This window comes from Chrysemys picta, chromosome 2 (assembly GCF_011386835.1).
Source record: "Chrysemys picta bellii isolate R12L10 chromosome 2, ASM1138683v2, whole genome shotgun sequence".
Taxonomy (NCBI): Eukaryota; Metazoa; Chordata; order Testudines; family Emydidae; genus Chrysemys; species Chrysemys picta.
This window is the reverse complement of record NC_088792.1, coordinates 248,746,107-248,765,292: the sequence shown is the minus strand read 5'-3', so window position 1 is coordinate 248,765,292 and position 19,186 is coordinate 248,746,107. Positions and strand designations below refer to the sequence as shown.

The 19,186-nt window shown below is 39.6% G+C and overlaps 1 protein-coding gene across 7 annotated transcripts in view; it reads right to left on the bottom strand.

Annotated features, from left to right (window-relative positions):
* Positions 1–19,186, bottom strand: part of INTS8 (integrator complex subunit 8) — a 68,545-nt gene that overhangs the window by 7,236 nt on the left and 42,123 nt on the right. For 4 of the 7 annotated variants that reach the window (XR_006173167.2, XM_042845103.2, XM_065585931.1 and 1 more), the window contains 10 exons: positions 18,729–18,862; positions 17,493–17,603; positions 14,793–14,994; positions 13,174–13,385; positions 11,955–12,139; positions 9,504–9,537; positions 8,366–8,422; positions 8,217–8,278; positions 5,804–5,922; positions 3,333–3,436 (listed from right to left, as the gene is read on the bottom strand). Coding sequence is in view for 5 of the 7 variants with exons in the window: in XM_042845103.2 (XP_042701037.2) it covers positions 3,333–3,436; positions 5,804–5,922; positions 8,217–8,278; positions 8,366–8,422; positions 9,504–9,537; positions 11,955–12,139; positions 13,174–13,385; positions 14,793–14,994; positions 17,493–17,603; positions 18,729–18,862 (1,220 nt within the window). In the remaining 2 variants the exon portion in view is untranslated. The remainder of the gene's footprint in view (positions 1–3,332; positions 3,437–5,803; positions 5,923–8,216; positions 8,279–8,365; positions 8,423–9,503; positions 9,538–11,954; positions 12,140–13,173; positions 13,386–14,792; positions 14,995–17,492; positions 17,604–18,728; positions 18,863–19,186) is intronic. The other 3 variants (XR_010598929.1, XM_005291602.4, XM_065585932.1) reach the window with 1 other exon arrangement.

Sequence of the window (19,186 nt, the reverse complement as noted above, 5' to 3'; positions counted from 1 at the left end):
TGATTGAACTAACCTTGTTATCTCCATACTGATTTATACCTGCCTCTGGAGATTTCCATTACTTGCATCTGAAGAAGTGAGGTTCTTACCCACGAAAGCTTATGCTCCCAATACTTCTGTTAGTCTCAAAGGTGCCACAGGACCCTCTGTTGCTTTTTACAGATTCAGACTAACACGGCTACCCCTCTGATACATGACTTATTGTTTTTCCCCTGCACCTTTGCTGTGAAATTTACTAAAAATGTCTACGCCAAAAATCATAGCCTTAACTAAATTAATATTTCAGTAAATCATTACGTTTTAAATGCAATATATATTTTGATAAGCTTTTTTTTCCTCTTATGTATCCAGCCACTTAAGGTAGTTTCATTCAACTAATAAATAAAATCTTAAAATACTGTTTTTGTTTATTATTTGAATTTCAGTTTCCATCCACACGCAGCTTGACAAAAATTGAGAGTAAAAAAACAAAAACCATCCTGTAAATAAGTGTGTCATTCACCATTTTCTATCATAATTAAAAAGTAAAAATTAAGAATCTCAATAAATGTATGCTAAAGTCTAAGTGGTTAAATAAATATGTATAGATAGTATACCCTCCTCCTGATCAGCAAAAGGTACAAAATCGAGTGTAAAGTCTGCATTTGGTGGCAAATTGACATGTTTTAATGGTTATAAAAATCAGTGAGAAAAAACTTTTCTTTAGGAAAAGAAAAAGTATGAATGGAACACAAGATTAAAATTAATTATTTATATAACAATTAAGATCTATCTATCCTGATGGAAACTACAATAATTTGCTAGGCTAAATGTAATGGAGCCCAGACTTAAACAGGCAAACACAGGGACTTTCTGTTGAGAGGCCAAGGCTCAAAGGCTATGTCTACACAGCAATTAAGCCTAGGGTTAGTGGGACTCGGATTTTAAAGCTAGGTCAGGGATTCTCAAAACTTCATTGCACCACGACCCCTTTCTGATAACAAAAATTACTACATGACTCCAGGAGGGGGTCCGAAGCCTGGGTCTGAAGCCTGAGCCCACCCAAGCCCCACGGCCCAGGATGAGGGGCCAAAGCAAAACCCTGAGCCCTACCGCCCCATGTGGGGGGGCCAAAACTGAAGCCTAAGGGCTTCAGCCCCAGGTAGGGGACCTGTAACCTAAGCCTCACCACCCAGGGCTGAAGCCCTCAGGCTTCGGCCCCGCGTGGTGGGGCTTGGGCTTCAGCTTTGGCCCTGGGTCCCAGCAAGTCTAAGCCAGCCCTGGTAACCCCACTAAAACGGGGTTGTGACCGACTTTGGGGTCCCAACCCACAGTTTGAGAACCACTGACCTAGGTTAAGGATTTTCTGACCCATGCTTGAACTAGGGCTCTGGCGTCCACATTGCAGTGCACAGACCTGAGTCAAAGTAACCCTGTCCTAGAGAGCCTAGCGCCTCTCACCTAATGTTGACACTCTAGCCCTACAAATGTGTTGCACTGTGGGAAAACTCTACTGCCCACCCTGTTTCCTAACTGAGACAGCACTATTGATGGGACTCAAGTGCCCATAAGTAGCACAAGTACATAAATTGCACAATTAGCTCCTTTGGTGGCTGGCTCATTAGAATGTCTGTCCTTTGAGAAGGCTTTATACTGAATTACCATCTAATCTGAGAGTTGGGCTTTCCACCTCTAGATGGAGTCACATGGGCAGGAAAATGCCATGTGCATCTGTTCAGAGGATAATTAGGACACAGTCTCCAGGGCAGTCAAACTATTAAAATGAAACTTTTGGAATTCTTAATTTTTAAAATGGTATGTTCAATGAAGGTGTTTCTTTGCTTTTTTATTTATTTTTGTCTATTTGTTTTGAAGTTTTATGTCAAACAGGTTTCAGAGGAAAAACACACTCACCCACCCAGTCTGGTTGCTGCCAGCTGTGGCCTGGTGAAGTGCATTCCCAGGGAACGGCTAAAGGATCCCCAGGAGGCTGTGGGGAGGTTTAGGGGCTGACTCCCATTTGCCACTCTCACAGCACATGCGTCTGGGCACGCCTGCATATGCAGCCCCAGGGAGCGGAGTGGGGACCAAGTGGCTCCCTGGCAGGGATGGGGAGTGGCTTGGGTGTTGGGGGTCATCCCTCGCATTGCCGTGCTGAGCCGGAAGCTTTGTCACTCCCACTCCCTGCAAGGCAGCTGCTTAGTCTCAACTCGACTCTCTGCCCCCATATCTCCTTGTGGCTGCATATGCAGGGGCACCAAGACAGCGTGCACAAAAAATATGGCTGCACTCTTGTGACCAGGAAGCAGATCTCTTTGCAAAAAGCATCTTCTCATCAGTCTCCACTGAATAGTGTGCTTGCAGACTGGTGTTCAGCAGACATCGGGTTACTGCTGATCTGAGCTGGTCCATTTGCAAAGGGAGGCGTGGCTTCTGTTTGTAATACAGAGTGCAGTAGACTGCACCACAGATTGTTGGAATAGAGAGGACTAAACGAAGTTGCCCTAAGGAACTTTGGGATACATCCAGAGGACTTCCGGGACCAGAGTCAAGCTGGGGCTGCGTGCACACAGGAAAGCAATAGGGCTTGGATCCTAGGTTTGAGCTCTAGGTTAAGAATCGGTGTGTGGATGCAAGGGGGGTTAGACTTGAGCACAGACTCACATTGCTGTGTAGACATACCATAAAACATTATTCCCAAAGGAGGCCAAGTTATAGTCCTACCCTCACCACCCTGAGGCAATGTTATAAGGCACCCTTGTTCACCACAGCATTCCCCAAAGAAAGTGTGACTTTGTGCTCAAAGACAGAAGCCTATGGTTATACTTAGAGTAGGTGAAGAAACTGCTCTCACTATTTATATAATCCATATCCAGTGCTCATCTTTTACAGTAAGGGGGTAGTTTAAATATGTATCTGTGCATTTCTAAATTGTTAACTACACAATTACAAACTTTGTAAGAGGTTGATTATTAGTTTGCTAATGTATAATTGCATAAATATTCTGAGGATTCCACTCAGGTATATATAAGTTCAACACCAGTTAGTGTGCTTTCCATTAGTAGTTTGAGCATATAATCTCTACAAGTTACTTTAAAAATGAGTAAAAAACACACCCACCCACCCGTGCATCAGCACAGTAGAAACCTACAGATTTTATGAGTTTCAAGCAATGAAGGAAATATATTAAGTCTATGTCATTTAAAATAGCTAAATATCCATACATTCACACACACTATATATTAACTTATGTGGTTAGATAAGGTCCACCCCGATTAGCGTACAGTTGTCTCTCATCTACGAATCCAGAAGAGTATTTCCACGGTGCCAAATATTTTAATAGCATAACTCACCTGGTCTGTGTATACATCAGGAGGTACCATCTTATTAAAGAAATCAGAGCATACTGCTCCTGCTTGAAGATAATAATGAAGGGCTGCTGAATATTGATTTGTTGCTACAGTGGGGAGGAAAAAGTTAGAATAACCTCAGAAATCAAAATGTAAACATTTGTAACAATTTACAGAATTATTCACACTAATATTTAATACATACATACATACACGCACACACACACAAAATGGTGACAAATTTTAAAGTTCACTACAGTTTAATTCTACTTGAAGAATTACTCATCACCCAGGTATAAATGCATACATGTACATGGAGATGGCAACACTGTAACCACTATGTGATAAGACATTCTGCTACGAGGAAGTGATTAATCAGTAAAGCTCATTAACAACTATGAAGCCTAGGGTTTTAAGCAAGTTTCTCTTAATTATTTTTCATATTTTAAAACGTTTTCACTCTGAGTTGGGGAGGGCAAGTGGGACTTTTTAAAAATAGTTTAATTTGTACCACTATGTTGGCCCCTGGGGTTAATTTATTTGCCACATTAATAATATAATAATATATGGAGATATACCTATCTCATAGAACTGGAAGGGACCCTGAAAGGTCATTGAGTCCAGCTTCCTGCTTTCACTAGCAGGACCAAGTACTGATTTTGCCCCAGATCCCTAAGTGGCCCCCTCAAGGATTAAACTTACAACCCTGGGTTTAGCAGGTCAATGCTCAAACCACTGAGCTATCCCTCCCCCCTTTTTTTGCTACCTCACCCTGAATTAGTTCTCTGCCACACACAGGGGTTTCCAACGTGCACCATTTGTAATATCAGAGCACCAACACACTGTCACAGCTGGACTGAAGACTGTCAGCAGGTGCTGCTATAGATTTTTATTTCAAGCGTTCAAGGCCACAGCCAAGGCTTCACAGAAGGTTAGTGGTCTCAAAGGGGATTTACAGGGTCCAGGATGGAAAGAACAGAGTCAAGTGGTAGCTCAGATACAGGGGTGACAGGAATAGGCAAATGGTGCTAGAAATTAGACTGTAGATTTTGGACTCTGGCATCTTATCCATCCATATTAGAGAATGTTGACATTCCCAGTAACTGTGCAAGCACCTGAAATGCTTGTTCATACACTGTGGTACTCCTAATATTACACAGATGTTCCTAGTACATAAGCTCAAAAAAAGAAAAATCTTGTAAACATCTCCCTGCACTAATTCAGTTCAAACTATTGGACAGATGCGGACAGAAATGGCAAATATTGTCAATGAACTAATATATTTGATTTTCCCACTGCAGTCCCACAATGCTCCCATCCACTGCTCTCTCAGCTTAGAACACTGGCTCCACCACAACTCGACGCTTATCTGAATGGTTCTGTGCTGGCACTCAACTATTTTATGGCTCTAGCTGGTACTATTAGTATCAGTACCACCCCCTGTTCTTAGTAGAACCAAGAGCAACTTCCTCATCTTTGGAAAAAGAATGCAGGTCACATGCTTCTATTTTGAAGTGGGGAGCCAAGGAAGCAATGCAGAGGCAGTTAAATCTGCACACAAGCCCCTCTTGGTACACTCAGATTTGCTTGAATCTTTTAACATCCACAGATTCATGGAACTGAGAGGTGCCTTGTCATTCTGAGAGACTGTTCTCTCAAAACAATTTGAATGAAACACTGCAAGTGAAAACTCTCAAATTTTCTAGGACCCATGTGGGCTTTTACCCACAAAAGGATGGTATCTGACCCACAGAGAACATTTCATTCACCTTCAAAATGCAACAGCCATTTATAACCCAACAGGTTAGGGAGCAGGATTTATCATGTCTTGCCTATCTTGACCCTTACAATGAATTTGAGGAACAATGTCTAAGCTGCTTAACTGGTTTTCCCTTACTATTTGATTTGCCAACATGGACAGGGCTGAACTGGGTTATTAGAATCTTATTTTTCAAAACATTCCAGTTTAGGCAGGGAGTTACCATCTCTGAGCCCTACTCCAGCAATGGCCTCATAATAACTACATTTCACTATTTTTTTTGGATCAGTGAATACAAATATTCACCTGATTCTATAGATTGGTATATAAATTAGAGTATTAGTGTCTTAAATTTTTCCTTTAGCACTGAAGATTTGAAGTCACACTTACTTATTTCAGCTTTTAAAATAATGAAAAAGAACCCAAAGCCCCCATCCTGCAGGGTGATTCACATGACCACATGGAATCTCACTGACTTTAACATTGTATGCACTTTGAGATCTGCCCTTGCCAACCCATTTACATATTTGAGTCCAAAAACACTGCCATTTTTAAAAGCTCTATGCTGTTTAAGCTTTTACTGATAAATGATTAGTATAAGATATAACATAGCTTTTGCTCTTATGCAAAAAATACATGAGGGTAAGTAACTCTTAAGACAGAGCACAGTGCACGAAAGCGCGCGCACACACACACACACGTTGGTTTCACTTACCAAAATAAATATCTGCCTGAATAATTAACCAGAAGTGGTTGTTTGAGTTTATAGTCAGTGCATAACTGACCAGCTCTTTTACGGTAACAGCTACAGCTTCAAAATCCACTGACTGAAGGCTAAAAAAAGAGGCAATTTTGTAATATCAATCACTATACTGAAACAAACAAGCTGATTTCAGATCTACTTTAAGAATGAAGTCATTTTGCTAAAAAAAAATTAAACACCCTCTCCCAATAAGATTTACCACCATTAAGATTATTGTTACCCTATTTTATCTCCTGTATTGAGACCTTTCAAATATATCAATCACAGTTTGATAACAAAGTTTAGAATGGTATCAATGACTACGACACCATTAGACCTTGGGAAAGTGGTACCCTTAAAGTAAACTGTAAGCAATGGGGTCTCACTTTCAAGAACAAAGAAAAGTTACACTTCAAACCCACGTTGGTCCAGATTCACTGCAGAATTTGCATAACACAACAACCCAAACAGCAACCTCCAGTGGTAGAAAGCATGCAGACATGCAATACTGATTGGGAAGTGAGTGATACCAGGGATTTAGCACGTTGTTAGTTTCTCCACATTTAAAAAAAAAGTTTTCCACTTTACAGCTGTATTTTGGAAACATTGGAAAAAACATCTTCTGATTTGGCCATCCAACAGCACTGCAATATTCGTTAACTTGTTAGAAAAACAAGTTATGACCTGTGCAGTTATAAATACGGTAATTCAGGTGGGGGCCAAATTGCATGATTTTCCTATCATATATATCCTTGGTGCACACTTGGGTGAAGGTTAGTCTCCTAGTCAAAAGGTGTTCATTTAAAGCAGAGGTCCCCAAGCTGTTGGGCATGCCATTCTGGGGTGTGGGACTGGGACCCAGGCCAGCCCCCATGGGAGGTGGGGAGGGCGTGGAAGGGGGTAAAGAGGGAGTGCAAGGTAAAAATTTTAGGTACTACTGATTTAAAGACTCATCTCTGAAATTACTCAGTTCTCCCCTCAGGACTTTTCAGTTGTCTCGGCACCTTTGTCAGTTATCTCCTAAAAATAATTTACCCCTTTAGAGAAGAATCTGCTTTAAAATTTCCCAAGTGAACAAACCTACCTGTACTATCTGGAGACATACCTTGTATCACTGCACCACACCCACCCATCTGACACTTTTCACCTGCCAGTGCAGAACAGTCCCAAGCAAAATTCAGCTTCCATGAAAAAAGTGGGAAAAGGAAACTACTACCTGTGGTAAGGTTTAGGAATGAGCCTAGATGGCAGTAATACTGGGAGCATTAGTGCAGTGGCACCAGTGGCAGTAATACTGTAAAAGCACTAGTGCAGACCAGCTTCAGGAGTTTTAATCATTGTATAGCCATTGTGTGCTTAGTCATTGTTAATACTGTAAGCTCTTTTGGGGCAGGGACTGATGTGCACACTCAGCACAATAGGAGCCCTGATTCCTAACTGGGGCCTTTTAGGAGCTACTAGAATACAAATAATAATAAATACCTAACCTGGCTCAGAACAGATCTACATAATATGGTGATTGACAGTGATGTGTATGCTCAAGTGCTCCCACTGATGGAGCTACACTGGGAAATTGTAATGGGGGAGTGAGGAGGTGGAGGAAGGAAGGGAAATGAGCTAGCCTTTTTTCTTCTTCCAAGAAGAGGTGTGTTTTTAACCACAGGATTTGGGGTGGGGACGTGCTGTTAGTTATTTTTGCTGTAAAAAAACACACGCACCCACCCACCCCTCCCTCCCTTTTTGGTAGTGCAGATATAGCCCTAGTGTAGATAAGGTGTATGAGGTAATAAAACAAAGCTTAAATGCATCAAACTCCATGCTTGTTTTCAAGAGATAACATTATATACATAAGCACACACACCCTTTGCCACTGTTAACATTTTGGAAAAATTAACACTTCATAACACTAACTTCTAGAGCTACTAAATAAAAAGTATAAATAAGGTAACTAATGAAAAACTACATTTGTACTTGCTCCTCTATCAGGGGCATACATATCTGTGAGCAACGATCCATTGTAAGGCTACATCAGAATCCTGCTTGAATGACTACAACTATGCCTTCTAATAGAAAACCAGTTAACATAATACAGGTCTGTCGCATCTTACGCACATTTAACATGCGCAATTTCAGCTTTACACGGTTGGCAAAAACAAAACAAAAACAAAAAAAGAGAAAAATAACAATTTAAATACTGTACCTGTAGTGCGGGCGATTCCGCCCGCCATTACACTCAATGTAATTTTGACTATACGCGATTTTCGCTTTACGCGCTGACTGCGGAATGTAACCCCAGCATAAGATGCGACAGACCTGTAGCTGGAACTAGATACACTATACACATGAATAATTAGAAAACAGTATTTTATATTAGTAGTTATCTTACTTGGGAATAGTTGATGGCCAAATAGAAATATGCTCTGCTGCAATATCATTCACAATGTCTTCCTAAGAGGAGAAAGACATTAAAATAGGAGTTACAGAAGCAAATATGCAATTCAAAAAAAGGAAGGATAATGAGGACACTGTACTGACCCGAACATTATGAAGCTTAACAAACAGGGATAATATTGTAGTCAAAACCAGTGGTTCCTATGATGGAAGAAGAGGAGAAAAAAACAAGATTACACAATAGCCCATTTTCTCTGTCCTCAACAACAACATCAGGGACAGCCAACACATATCAGTGTTATTTCTTCCAGGGCAGGTCTATCTTTTAAGGGGTTTACAAGGACTTTTGCAACAAAGAAAATGGACTCATTAAGTCTTTATACAACTATTTTTACCCCTGGAGATTAATCTAGGATAAGGAATAATGTGAATTTAAATCAGATTAACTATTCCTGATTAGTTCCATGTGTGGATGCTCTTATTCCAGAATAAGAGTGCTTTATTCTCAATTAGCTTAATCCATTTCCAAAATGAATTAAACTAATTCAGAAGAAGAGCATCCAGCACACTGAGCTAATCAGGAATAGCTCCTTGTGTAGACAAGCCCTAAAAGACAGTCCCCTAATAAACTACTCAGGAAGATGTTAAATAAGTGGTATTTATTTTAGACCACTGTGCATATTTATTCCCCCCGGCTCTAAAGTGCAATGTGTACTATAATGCTCCACAAATTAAAAAAAAAAAAAGCATTACTTTTTGACTTGTGCATGTGTTTCTTGTGATCCAAACAGTAGCTGTCTGTCTTCCCCTATGGAAGTGTTTAGAATGGGGGGGGGGGGGGGGGGGGGGAGGGGTGCATAAAATACAGTCCACATTAGACTTTAAGGTAATAGGGAAGGAGTCCGTTTGAACGGAAAAGACAGACAATTTCATCTGAATTCCTAATTGCACACAACAAAGTCAGCTATATCATCTTTAGGTAAATGTTGGTTTTATGGTTATTGTCTATTTATTAAAGTTTATCTACCTCATTCTATGACCATTCGCTTAATAAGATCTCTGCTATCAGAAGCTAGTGGAATTTTAAGCAAGCTATTCAACAAACCATTGTTTGTATGGCTAGACAGACAAATTCCCAATTACATCATCTGCCATACAAAAATAATATTTACATAATACTCATTTTCTGAAGTAATAGGCAACATGATCCATAAAATATTATACCAAAGGATAGTGTCAATAATAAAGCAATAGGTGTTGAAGTCTGCAACATAAAACTTACCCGTAACTTTTTGATAAAAGAGAGTAATTCATTCCTAAATAAGAGATACGTGTTACATGTATAAGGAATCAAACAAAATTGAAAGTGCATAGAAACATTTGTCCATCAGAAATAATACAGTGGTGGTCAACCAAAACAGACTGTTGACCTATTGGAATATTCTTAATTTCAGTTTTGCATATACATAGGGAGCATTAAAGAGGAATGCTTGTCATCGTTCTTCATTTATTCCATTACTGATGTTGGACTATTCCATTTTAAGTGTTACACCAAGAACAATATTTTTAAAATTAATTTGTCCTTTGTTTTTATTTTAGCATAGTCCATTGCTTAATATAATGGGAGCACGAGGAAGCCTTAGGGACTGTTTACTCTAGAGGTGAAATAGTGCACAGCAAGCTGGAGTGTAAATCTATAGCACATAGTGTACCACACACTAACTTCCTATGTGGACCCCGCTGCTGTGCATTAAAGCTCCCTAGTGTACACAGATCAAGTTGGCAAGAGCAAACAGGACAAATGCAGGACGGCAGGACAGAGGTTTAAAAAAAAAAAAAAAAAAAAAAAGAGACTATCCCAGCCAAAACTGGACATATGGTCACCCTAGCCATAGAATTTCCCATAAATAATTCCTAGAGCACATCTTTTAGAAAAACATCCAATCTTGATTTAAAAATTGTGAGTGATGAAGAATCCACAACTCTTGGTAAATTGTTTTAAAGGTTAATCATTGCTATACATTTACATCTTATTTCCAGTCTGAATTTGTCAGCTTCAACTTCCAGCCATTGGATCATGTTATACCTTTGTCAGCTAGACTGAAGAATCCATAATTAAATATTAAATAAATAGATTGAGTGCCTTAAGTCTATCATTATAATCACTCTAATGGCTCCTCTGAACTCTCTCCAATTTTTCAACTTTTCAGTTTTTCATATAGGGCACTTGTGCCTAATGTGACCCTTTCCTAAATACTTTAAGAAGCTGCAGTGGGGATTGCTAATGGACATGGACTTATTACTGAATGGTAATAAGCTGGGGACTTATTGAAAGCTGGGGACTTTGGGGACCAAGCTGAAGCTCAAGGGAAAAAAAGTATAAAGGAAGCTTAAAATGAGTATCACTACAAACTACTTAATTTAATTTAGCTAAAGAATTTTGCTCAAGAAATCATTTCTTTAGAGGGGATCTATAGAGAAAGGGAAGGAGTAAGAAGAGCTCTCATGTGTGACAACTACTGACCAAGGGGAATGAGAAGGAACTGAGGGTCAGGGCAGCTTTGCTTGTTATACCATCGACTAGCAGCACGAGTGTGCAGAAAGCTCATGCGCTGCCCTGATGAATACCGCTATGCGAAAAAGTTCTCCAGCTCCAGTGTACTGGTGTGCAGACACCTGAAGTGGAATGGACATATACAATCACGTGAAGAGAACTTTTAATGCACGGTAGTATGGGCCACAAACAGTTACTGTGTGAACTACTCAACTTTTTCATAATTCTACAGGCTGGGTGGGATCAAAGCAGTGAGCCAAAGATTAATATGCAAAGATACACTGTAGCTGTTTTTACTGTATATGCAGTTGCCAATACTACTGCTGGACATGGAAATTCTCACCATCACGCATTTCAAACAAGAGATGGAGCCTTTACCATCAAATTCTAAACAGTTTTCATATCAAGACAAGGCTATCACCTTTTATTGTTTGAACTGGAGGAGTCATAACAGGTTCAATATCTCAGTGTACACCTAGGCCTTGGCTCCCTTTTGCTTTAGAAAATATGTAATCACAAGAACATAAAAAGCAAGCCTGTATACCCTCTCCTCCAGCCAATCACATAATACTGAAAGACAAAGCAGCCTGGTTTTAGATACATATTAACCAGATCACCACAAGGATGGCTAAAGTATGTCTCAAAGTTTTACTCTTAAACAAAGCCCTGCGAAAGATTTAGTACAGCGCGCTGGCCTGTGAAGACCAGAGATCCAGCATGTAACACATCACTGTAATCTGGGCAGAGGCCTGGAGACAACATTGGCTACAGACAAGCTGCAAATGGCTCTCAGTTGGACACAGTGTGGGTGCCTCTGGGTTAATCAAATAAAATTAGCAGAGGCTTAGATATTAAAGGTGAAATCTTGGGCACACTGAAGTCAATAGGAATTTTTTTCATTGACTTCAGTGGAGTCAGGATTTCACCTTAAGTATTCAAAGGCCCTTGTCCACTTTTGGGAATAGCCTTGATTTAACAATCAGTGTCAATGCCGACCGCTAAGAGCAAGCAAGAGCAGGTGGGATTTGCACTGAATGCTCTTTGGTAAAAACGCCCAGCCTGTTGTAGCTATGTCAGTTGCTGGCCACTGATTGCTGAAACAGGGCAATTCCTGAATGAAGACAAGGCCAAATTTAGAATTCAAAGATTGATTTTATTAAATAATTCGTGGACACATACCTGTACATAATGCCTAATGTAGACTCTCTATGTTTTATTAAACTCACTCTGCCATCATTCCCCCGCTTGTGCTGGTTGGATACACTGCAGATCTGCACAACAACTTCCCAAAGGTCTTTAGCTGTCCGTCTACTTTCTTTGGGGCCTGGAAGTTCTTTGCATGTAGCAGCCAAAAGCTGCCCCAACTAAGCAAAACAAAACAGCAAAAATACAGTGGCTAGAGCTTCTTTGCATATTTACAAAGGATAAAAGGGATTATTGGTCTAAATAGGCTATTTCATACCACAGTAGCAGGGATGACTACTCTTTGTGACACAGGTCATCTAACCAGGAGCTTGAGGCCTGCAACTAATTTTCATAAAAGGGAGCAAACTGCAGACATCTTTATTTTTAATAGAAAGGTGCAGCCTAGGGAAACCACAACAGGTCCAAGAAAACAATGCTCCACATTCTTGATCCAATTAGAATTCAGGTCACACTGCAAAACTAAGGCTGCATTTATCTATACATTCTAGCAAGCAAAATATGAATATAAAAAAGGTTAAAAATATCAACAGTAACTGCAAAGCAGGCTGAGTGGGATCAGAAGAATTTTCACCACTAAAAACAATGTTTGTGTATTTTGCTTTAAGGTAATAATCTGATACGTAATCATAACATTGCTACAAAAAACAAATATTTTTGAAAAGCAGAACTCCAAAATGATAGGTGTTTGAATGCCATGGTAATATTTAACATACAATCAGTAATGAGTTGGAAACTGCAAACCACTGAAGTTTATTAGGAAAATGAAGAGTTCTATGAACACAATACACATATGGCCCAATCTTTAATCCTTTTCACACCTAAACCTCCTACTGAAATAATTCATGTCCCAAATATAATTGAGGCAGGGGACCCATTCACAGCATTGTTTCAATATTCGGTATAGGTAGGTTAACTCATTACTGTTTATGTCCCTCCAGTGCTAGATACTGATGAAACCAGATTGCTGCCAGGTCAGTGGACAAAGGTGGTGTAAGTCCCATCTCCTGTCTCAGTTACTCTTGTAGCACAGATGGAATCCAGAGACAAATCAACCTTATTTCTAGATATTACTGAATTTCAACCAACAGTGCTTAGTTTTGCTACACAGTATTTGGTTCGTTGGAAGACCTCTTCCCACTCATTACTGCAGTTAGAATTAAACTTGACAGAAACAATGAAGAATGACACATGCCTTCAGAAGTACTAGAACCTTGGGGGGAGAAGGGGGAAGAAAAGAGGCGTAGTATGGCATCTTGCCCCTTTCAGTCTGAACATCCATTACCTTCACATAAGGATTAGTCTGAACCAGAAGTAAAGGAACTTGCATAGTTAAGTATTCATTCTCCCGCCAGTTTAACATGAAGGCAACACATTCCTCTGCTACAACTTGTCGAAGAGGAATATCTAGAAGAGATTTATAAAAAAAATGTTTAGCTCATCAACTAAATATTAGATCAATTTTTCCCCCCATGAAACACTATCATTTATAAACATGACAAACAGCTGGGAAGATCTAGAAATAATTTCAGTTAAGACCAGGAGTTGTGTGGTTAAGCCTACACTGTACCAAACATATATTCCCACAATCAAAACATTTCAGCTTCTTATATTTTATAGTAGAAAACATGGTAGATAGATACAGAGGGGCCTAATTTCTGGAGGAGATGAGCATCAGCAGCTTCCATTAACTTAATCTCGTAGCTGTTCCATGCCTATAAAAAACAGGACATAGCCTTTAGAAGATTGTAAACAGAAGTTGCAGTATCCAGCTTCCAAAATGGTATTTGTTAAAATACCAATGATCAATATATATATCAATATATATATATATATAAATAAATAAAGAGAGAGAGAGAATGAATGAATATGACTCTCCAGCCTGGTCATTAGGGCACTCTCTTGGAACTTGATTCTCCCTCATCCAAACCCCTGATCCAGTGTTTAATTATTTACATGAAGCAGAACATCTTCAACAGGAGGGACCGAGAGATCCACCCCAGAATCCCCTTATAGCCAGTGGTTATAGCACTCAGCTGGGAGGGGAGAGACCTGGATTCAAACTCTTGCTTCAGAGTAGAGATTCAAATGTCAGTCTCCCACATTGCAGCTGTGTCCTAATTACTGGACTATTGGGTATTAGAGGACCACCATCTCCTCCATCAAGCGAGCTTTTCACTTCCTTTTATTATTATTATTTTAAATAAAAACAGATTTAAAAGTCTGGAAACAAAAAATTATTCAATTCAAAACAATGTGGGTTTTTTTGACTTGCCAAAAATTCCAAATGATTTCAGCGAGATAAGATGGGTGAGGAATATCTTTTATTGGATCAACTTCTGTTGGTGAGAGAGACAAGCTTTTGAGCTTACTCAGGTCACCTGATAAAGAGCTATGTAAGCTCAAAAGCTTGTCTCTCTCACCAACTACTACTTCACCCACCTTGTCTCTCTGATATCCTGGGACCAAAATGGCCACAACAAACACAGCATGCAAAAAATATCAGTTTCAGTTTGGGTCAAACCAATTTTTTCCCCTAAGTTGCCAGAGAACAAAAATCAGTTATTTGCCCAGCTCTATTTAAAAGAAATGGACAAAGTGCAGTCCAAGGACAGCTAGCTCACTTCAAGATGCTAAAACTCACTAAGACAACTAAAAATATATTTAATATTTTACTACTTTTTATTATTGTTCCTGGTTATAACCTAAGTACTGAAGGTCACAGAACCCTGAATTTTCTCGCTTTTGCAAATCTGTTACCACCTTTGCATTTTACTGTATCTTTCCTAAGAGATCAGTCAGCTACATTCTTACCAGGTACCCTCATTTCCAAATATCCTCGGACTCTGCTGATCAAATCAGAAGGAGGACGTTCTCCAGAAACCCCTGCTCCTGCTTCATGAGTGTAAATATCTAAGAGCAGCATCTCATTCAGCATGACCTGGCGCAGCTTTGGAGAAAACTCTGTCACAAGCTCCAGACAAGCAGCAAAAAGCTGCTTTGCATGGACAAAATCCTGTAATAAAGCACAGCATGTGTGAAAGTGACACCACTCTTTGGTTGAATTACAATAATAAGAAAAGTTGGAATATTGTTTTAACCCATTCTGGATTACTTCAAGCCTTGGCATCTATGTAATGGGAGTTGTGGGTTCTTGCTACCTTTCAGGATCAAGCCCTAATCTTTGAATAAAGTGAGTAAATTTCAGATTGAGCCAACACACCACAGTAAATGTTATCAAATCCCGAAAGACGCAGGAGTTCTATAATCCCAAATTCTTCAAGCAAAATAAAAAAAGTTTCAGAAGAAAAACATACTATAAAAGGAAAAGTCACAAGACTCAACTGGAGTTTTCTAGTTATAAAATGGTTATAGTTTTATCCTATGTATAGTTCATTAACCATGAACTGTGAGGCAAAGAAACAGGGTTTCACATGCTGAATATTCATTCAAAAGTGTTAGCTAGTTGCAAAAAGCCTTTCCCAAATTTAGATAAGTTAGCGTATTAATCATTAATGTGTCCTAAGCAAAAACTCCACCTTAATGAATTTAGCCCCACAACACTTCAGCGAGTTCAGTATTATACCCATTTTATTGGTGGGGAACTAAGGCACAGAGATGTTAAGTGACAAACCCAGACTATAGGACAGGGGTGGGCAAACTTTTTGGGTATGGAAATTGCATGGGAGGCCATGAATGCTCACAAAATTAGCAATTCAGAGATATTCAAATAAACTTAATTAAAGATAATTTTTAGTGGAAATAAACATAAAACCTTACTTACTATTATAAATATACCATCCTAACAACGTATTACAATAATTAAACCAAACTTACCCCCTTTCCATGCCTTCTTTGATTAATGTGAACAATGCAGCTGTCACTCCCTGGCCAACTACTCTTTATTTTATCCACAACAATGGAAAATTAACACTACTAAAACATCAGTCACCTAAGCCAACAAGTAGCAGGCACGTGCGCTTGCAAGCTCCAGGCTGCTGGCACATGAGGCGCGTTTGGGTTGTGCAGCTGCAGTAACATGCGTGCCCTCATGAACACATGGGAGCATCGGGCAGGCAGAGTGAGGCAAGCCACCGACCCGGCCGGGAGGGCGGAGCGGGGCAAGCCGCCAACCCCACTCCCAGGGGCTGGATTAAAAGGTTTGAGGGGCCGGACACAGCCCACAGGCTGTAGTTTGCGCACCCTGCTATAGGAAGTTTGTTACAGAGTTGTAAATAGATTAAATGGCAAAAAAACCCAACCTTTATTAACACAGAATCAGGTTTGCCCAGTGATAGCTACGTCCTTCCAGAATACTGAATTTAGAAAAACTCAAGCTTCTGAAAACCTGGAAATATCAGATCCTGGCGCGCATGTGTCGGCAGAGAGCCCCAGATCCCAGCTAACATGGGGGGGAGGGGGCGGGGTAGAGAGAAGAGTCAGACCCCTGAGATAAACAATCCCCATTCCCATCTACTCTCCCATTCCAATCACCCTCCCCCTCCCGCTGTGTGTTTGCTTCCTCTGTAGGTTTCAGAAAATAGTTTCAGCACCTTCTGAATATTCTGTTGTAGTCAGATTACATTTCCCCGGGCCCTCCCACTCCCCACCCCCTTTGACAGAGGCAGTTTGGAGCAACTGTGTGCTATTTTTAGTTCAGATTTCTGCCCTGGTTTGGATCTGAACTCAGAGCCCAGTGTGGTGCTCAGACTTGATGACTGTAGCATACCCTCGGAGCAACCCAGACACTGTGATGTGTAAGTAGTTTTCTAAATAGATAGCTTCTCTCTGCACACTTGCTCAGTGTAATGCCTTAGACATGTGAACTTCAGCATGTGTAACTGGAGAAGCAAACTTTTTCAAACATTTTAATCTGATTTCCCCCAAAGGGTTGACAGGTAACATGCACTCTGTCAGGGTAACCCTTGGGCTTTCGATGATCTGAGTTCAGTTCTAATCTCTATCTGTGAGCAAAAAACATTGCCAAGATGTGTCAACTTTAAGAAAAGCTGTTTTTTCTCTAGGGACTGTATCTTGGGAACAAACACCTTGGTCAAGAAGCCCCAAATCTGGATCAATAACAATAGCCAGTGCCCCCATGAGGCACACCACATTTTAAGGCAATATGTTTACTCATATGGATTTTAGAGCACTTAGAACAGTCAAGTTTTAAACATGAAGCAGGTCTTAAGGTTAACAGCCCTGCTATAATCCTAGATCTCCTCTCAGGTCCTGTACTTCAAACCCTACTCTATGCTTTCACTTGCATGTTACAAAAGAATACACCTCATTTAGTTCATGTTCTTATTACACCAAGAATACATCTGCTTTTATCAGTATGTACTAGGCTATTCCTACTGCACAGCAGGTTTTTCATAAGCAACTAAAGAATGGCAGAACATAGTCAAGTCTTATTGAAAAACAGGATATTTTTATGGGAAAATTATCTGTATTATTAAACATCAAGACTATGAACTGTTTATTTATAAAAATATTTATATATAATTTGCTCACCTTAATTGCACTGCAGTGTAACCCCTTTGCCATCAGGATGTAGACCAAATCTCTAGTCAAGTTGTCTTTAATTCCTAAGATAACACTGCCATAAACATTTGGTACTTCCCACTAAGAGATAAATATATAAAATATTTGAACGGGAACAGATTTTTTGAACTGTTAAACCACTGTAAAAACATTAGTGACCAGATTTAGGGAAATACTCAAAGAAAAGAGCAGTTTCTCACATGTCGTTTCCAACTCTTCAACATATACATTTAAAATTCTTATTAATTGGATGTGAATACTACAGTTAAAAACTCTTCAAATGTAAGTTTACAGAGGGTTCATATGCAAATAAACACACTAGTTGCTCCACATGACAAAGTACATAAATCCCTTGGTATCGTATTTTGTTGATGCTTTGAATATTTAATAGTTGAAAAGAAAAAAGTCTTTACTCAACTTAAAATGCAAGACAGCTTTTTTGCCAATTACTAGTAAATTACAGTAATTTAAGTCAAAAGAGCAGAATGATAGCATTTTTTTAGGTATGGATTTTAAAATAAAAATAGAAACTCAAGAGAACCAGAGATTGTATTATAGACCGTTACATATTTAAAAACAATTTCTATCTAACTCAAGGAAGCAACGTAATAAGCATACCAGAGAAAACTGTGCAATAATACTTAACACTTCTATAACTTTTAACAGAAAACATAGAATTCTTAGCAATATCATCATCATCCCCATTATACAGACAGGGAACGAAACAGAAGTTAGCAAGTTACTTAAGGTGTCACAGAAGGTCAGAATAGAAGAAAAAAAATCAGAATCCAGGAGTCACCACAGTCAATCACATTCCCACAAGGAAAGGAGTTTACTGTATGCAACTACAGTAGAACCTCAGAGTTACAACCACCTCAGGAATGGAGGTTGTTCGTAACTCTGAACAAAATGTAATGGTTGTTCTTTCACAAGTCTACAACTGAATATTGACTTTATACAGTTTTGAAACTTTACTATGCAGAAGAAAAATGCTGCGTTTCCTTTATTTTTTTTTAGTAGTTTATGTTTAACACAGTACTGTACTGGCTGTCGTCCCCCCCCCCCCCCGAGTCTCTACTGCTGCCTGATTGTGTACTTCTGGTTCCAAATGGAGATGTGTGGTTGACTGGTCAGTTTGTAACTCAGGTGTTCGTAACTTTGAGGTTCTACTGCACATACTCAGCTATGCTATGAGAAATAATTTACCTTGCTAGAAATTGTCCAGAATTGGCGTTCTGAGGTCATGCCATGCAGCTCAATTAAAATCTGGCGAATCCTCCAGGGATCCACTGATAATATAAGCTGATGTTCCAGCTGGCCAATATTGACACTTGCTGATGCTAGAACAGAAGATTGCTAGGTTTGCAGATTTATTTATTTATTTATTTATAAGATATACCCATCACATAGTATTTTTGTGAACAAGTAAGATTTAAAAACTAACTAGAGGGTCACACACTTGGTTGCTTATGTAGACCAAGTACACTGCACACAACAGGAGCTTCTTGCACTCCTCCATTCCCCCCAACAAGCTCCCTGAATGTTAACCTTCCACCTCCCTGTATTTCTGGCATTTCCTGCAACCCAACCTACCCATGCCAGGGACTCTGTTCCACATTCACCCTTCCCTCCATAACATGGGCTGTTTGCGCCTCCCAGCATAC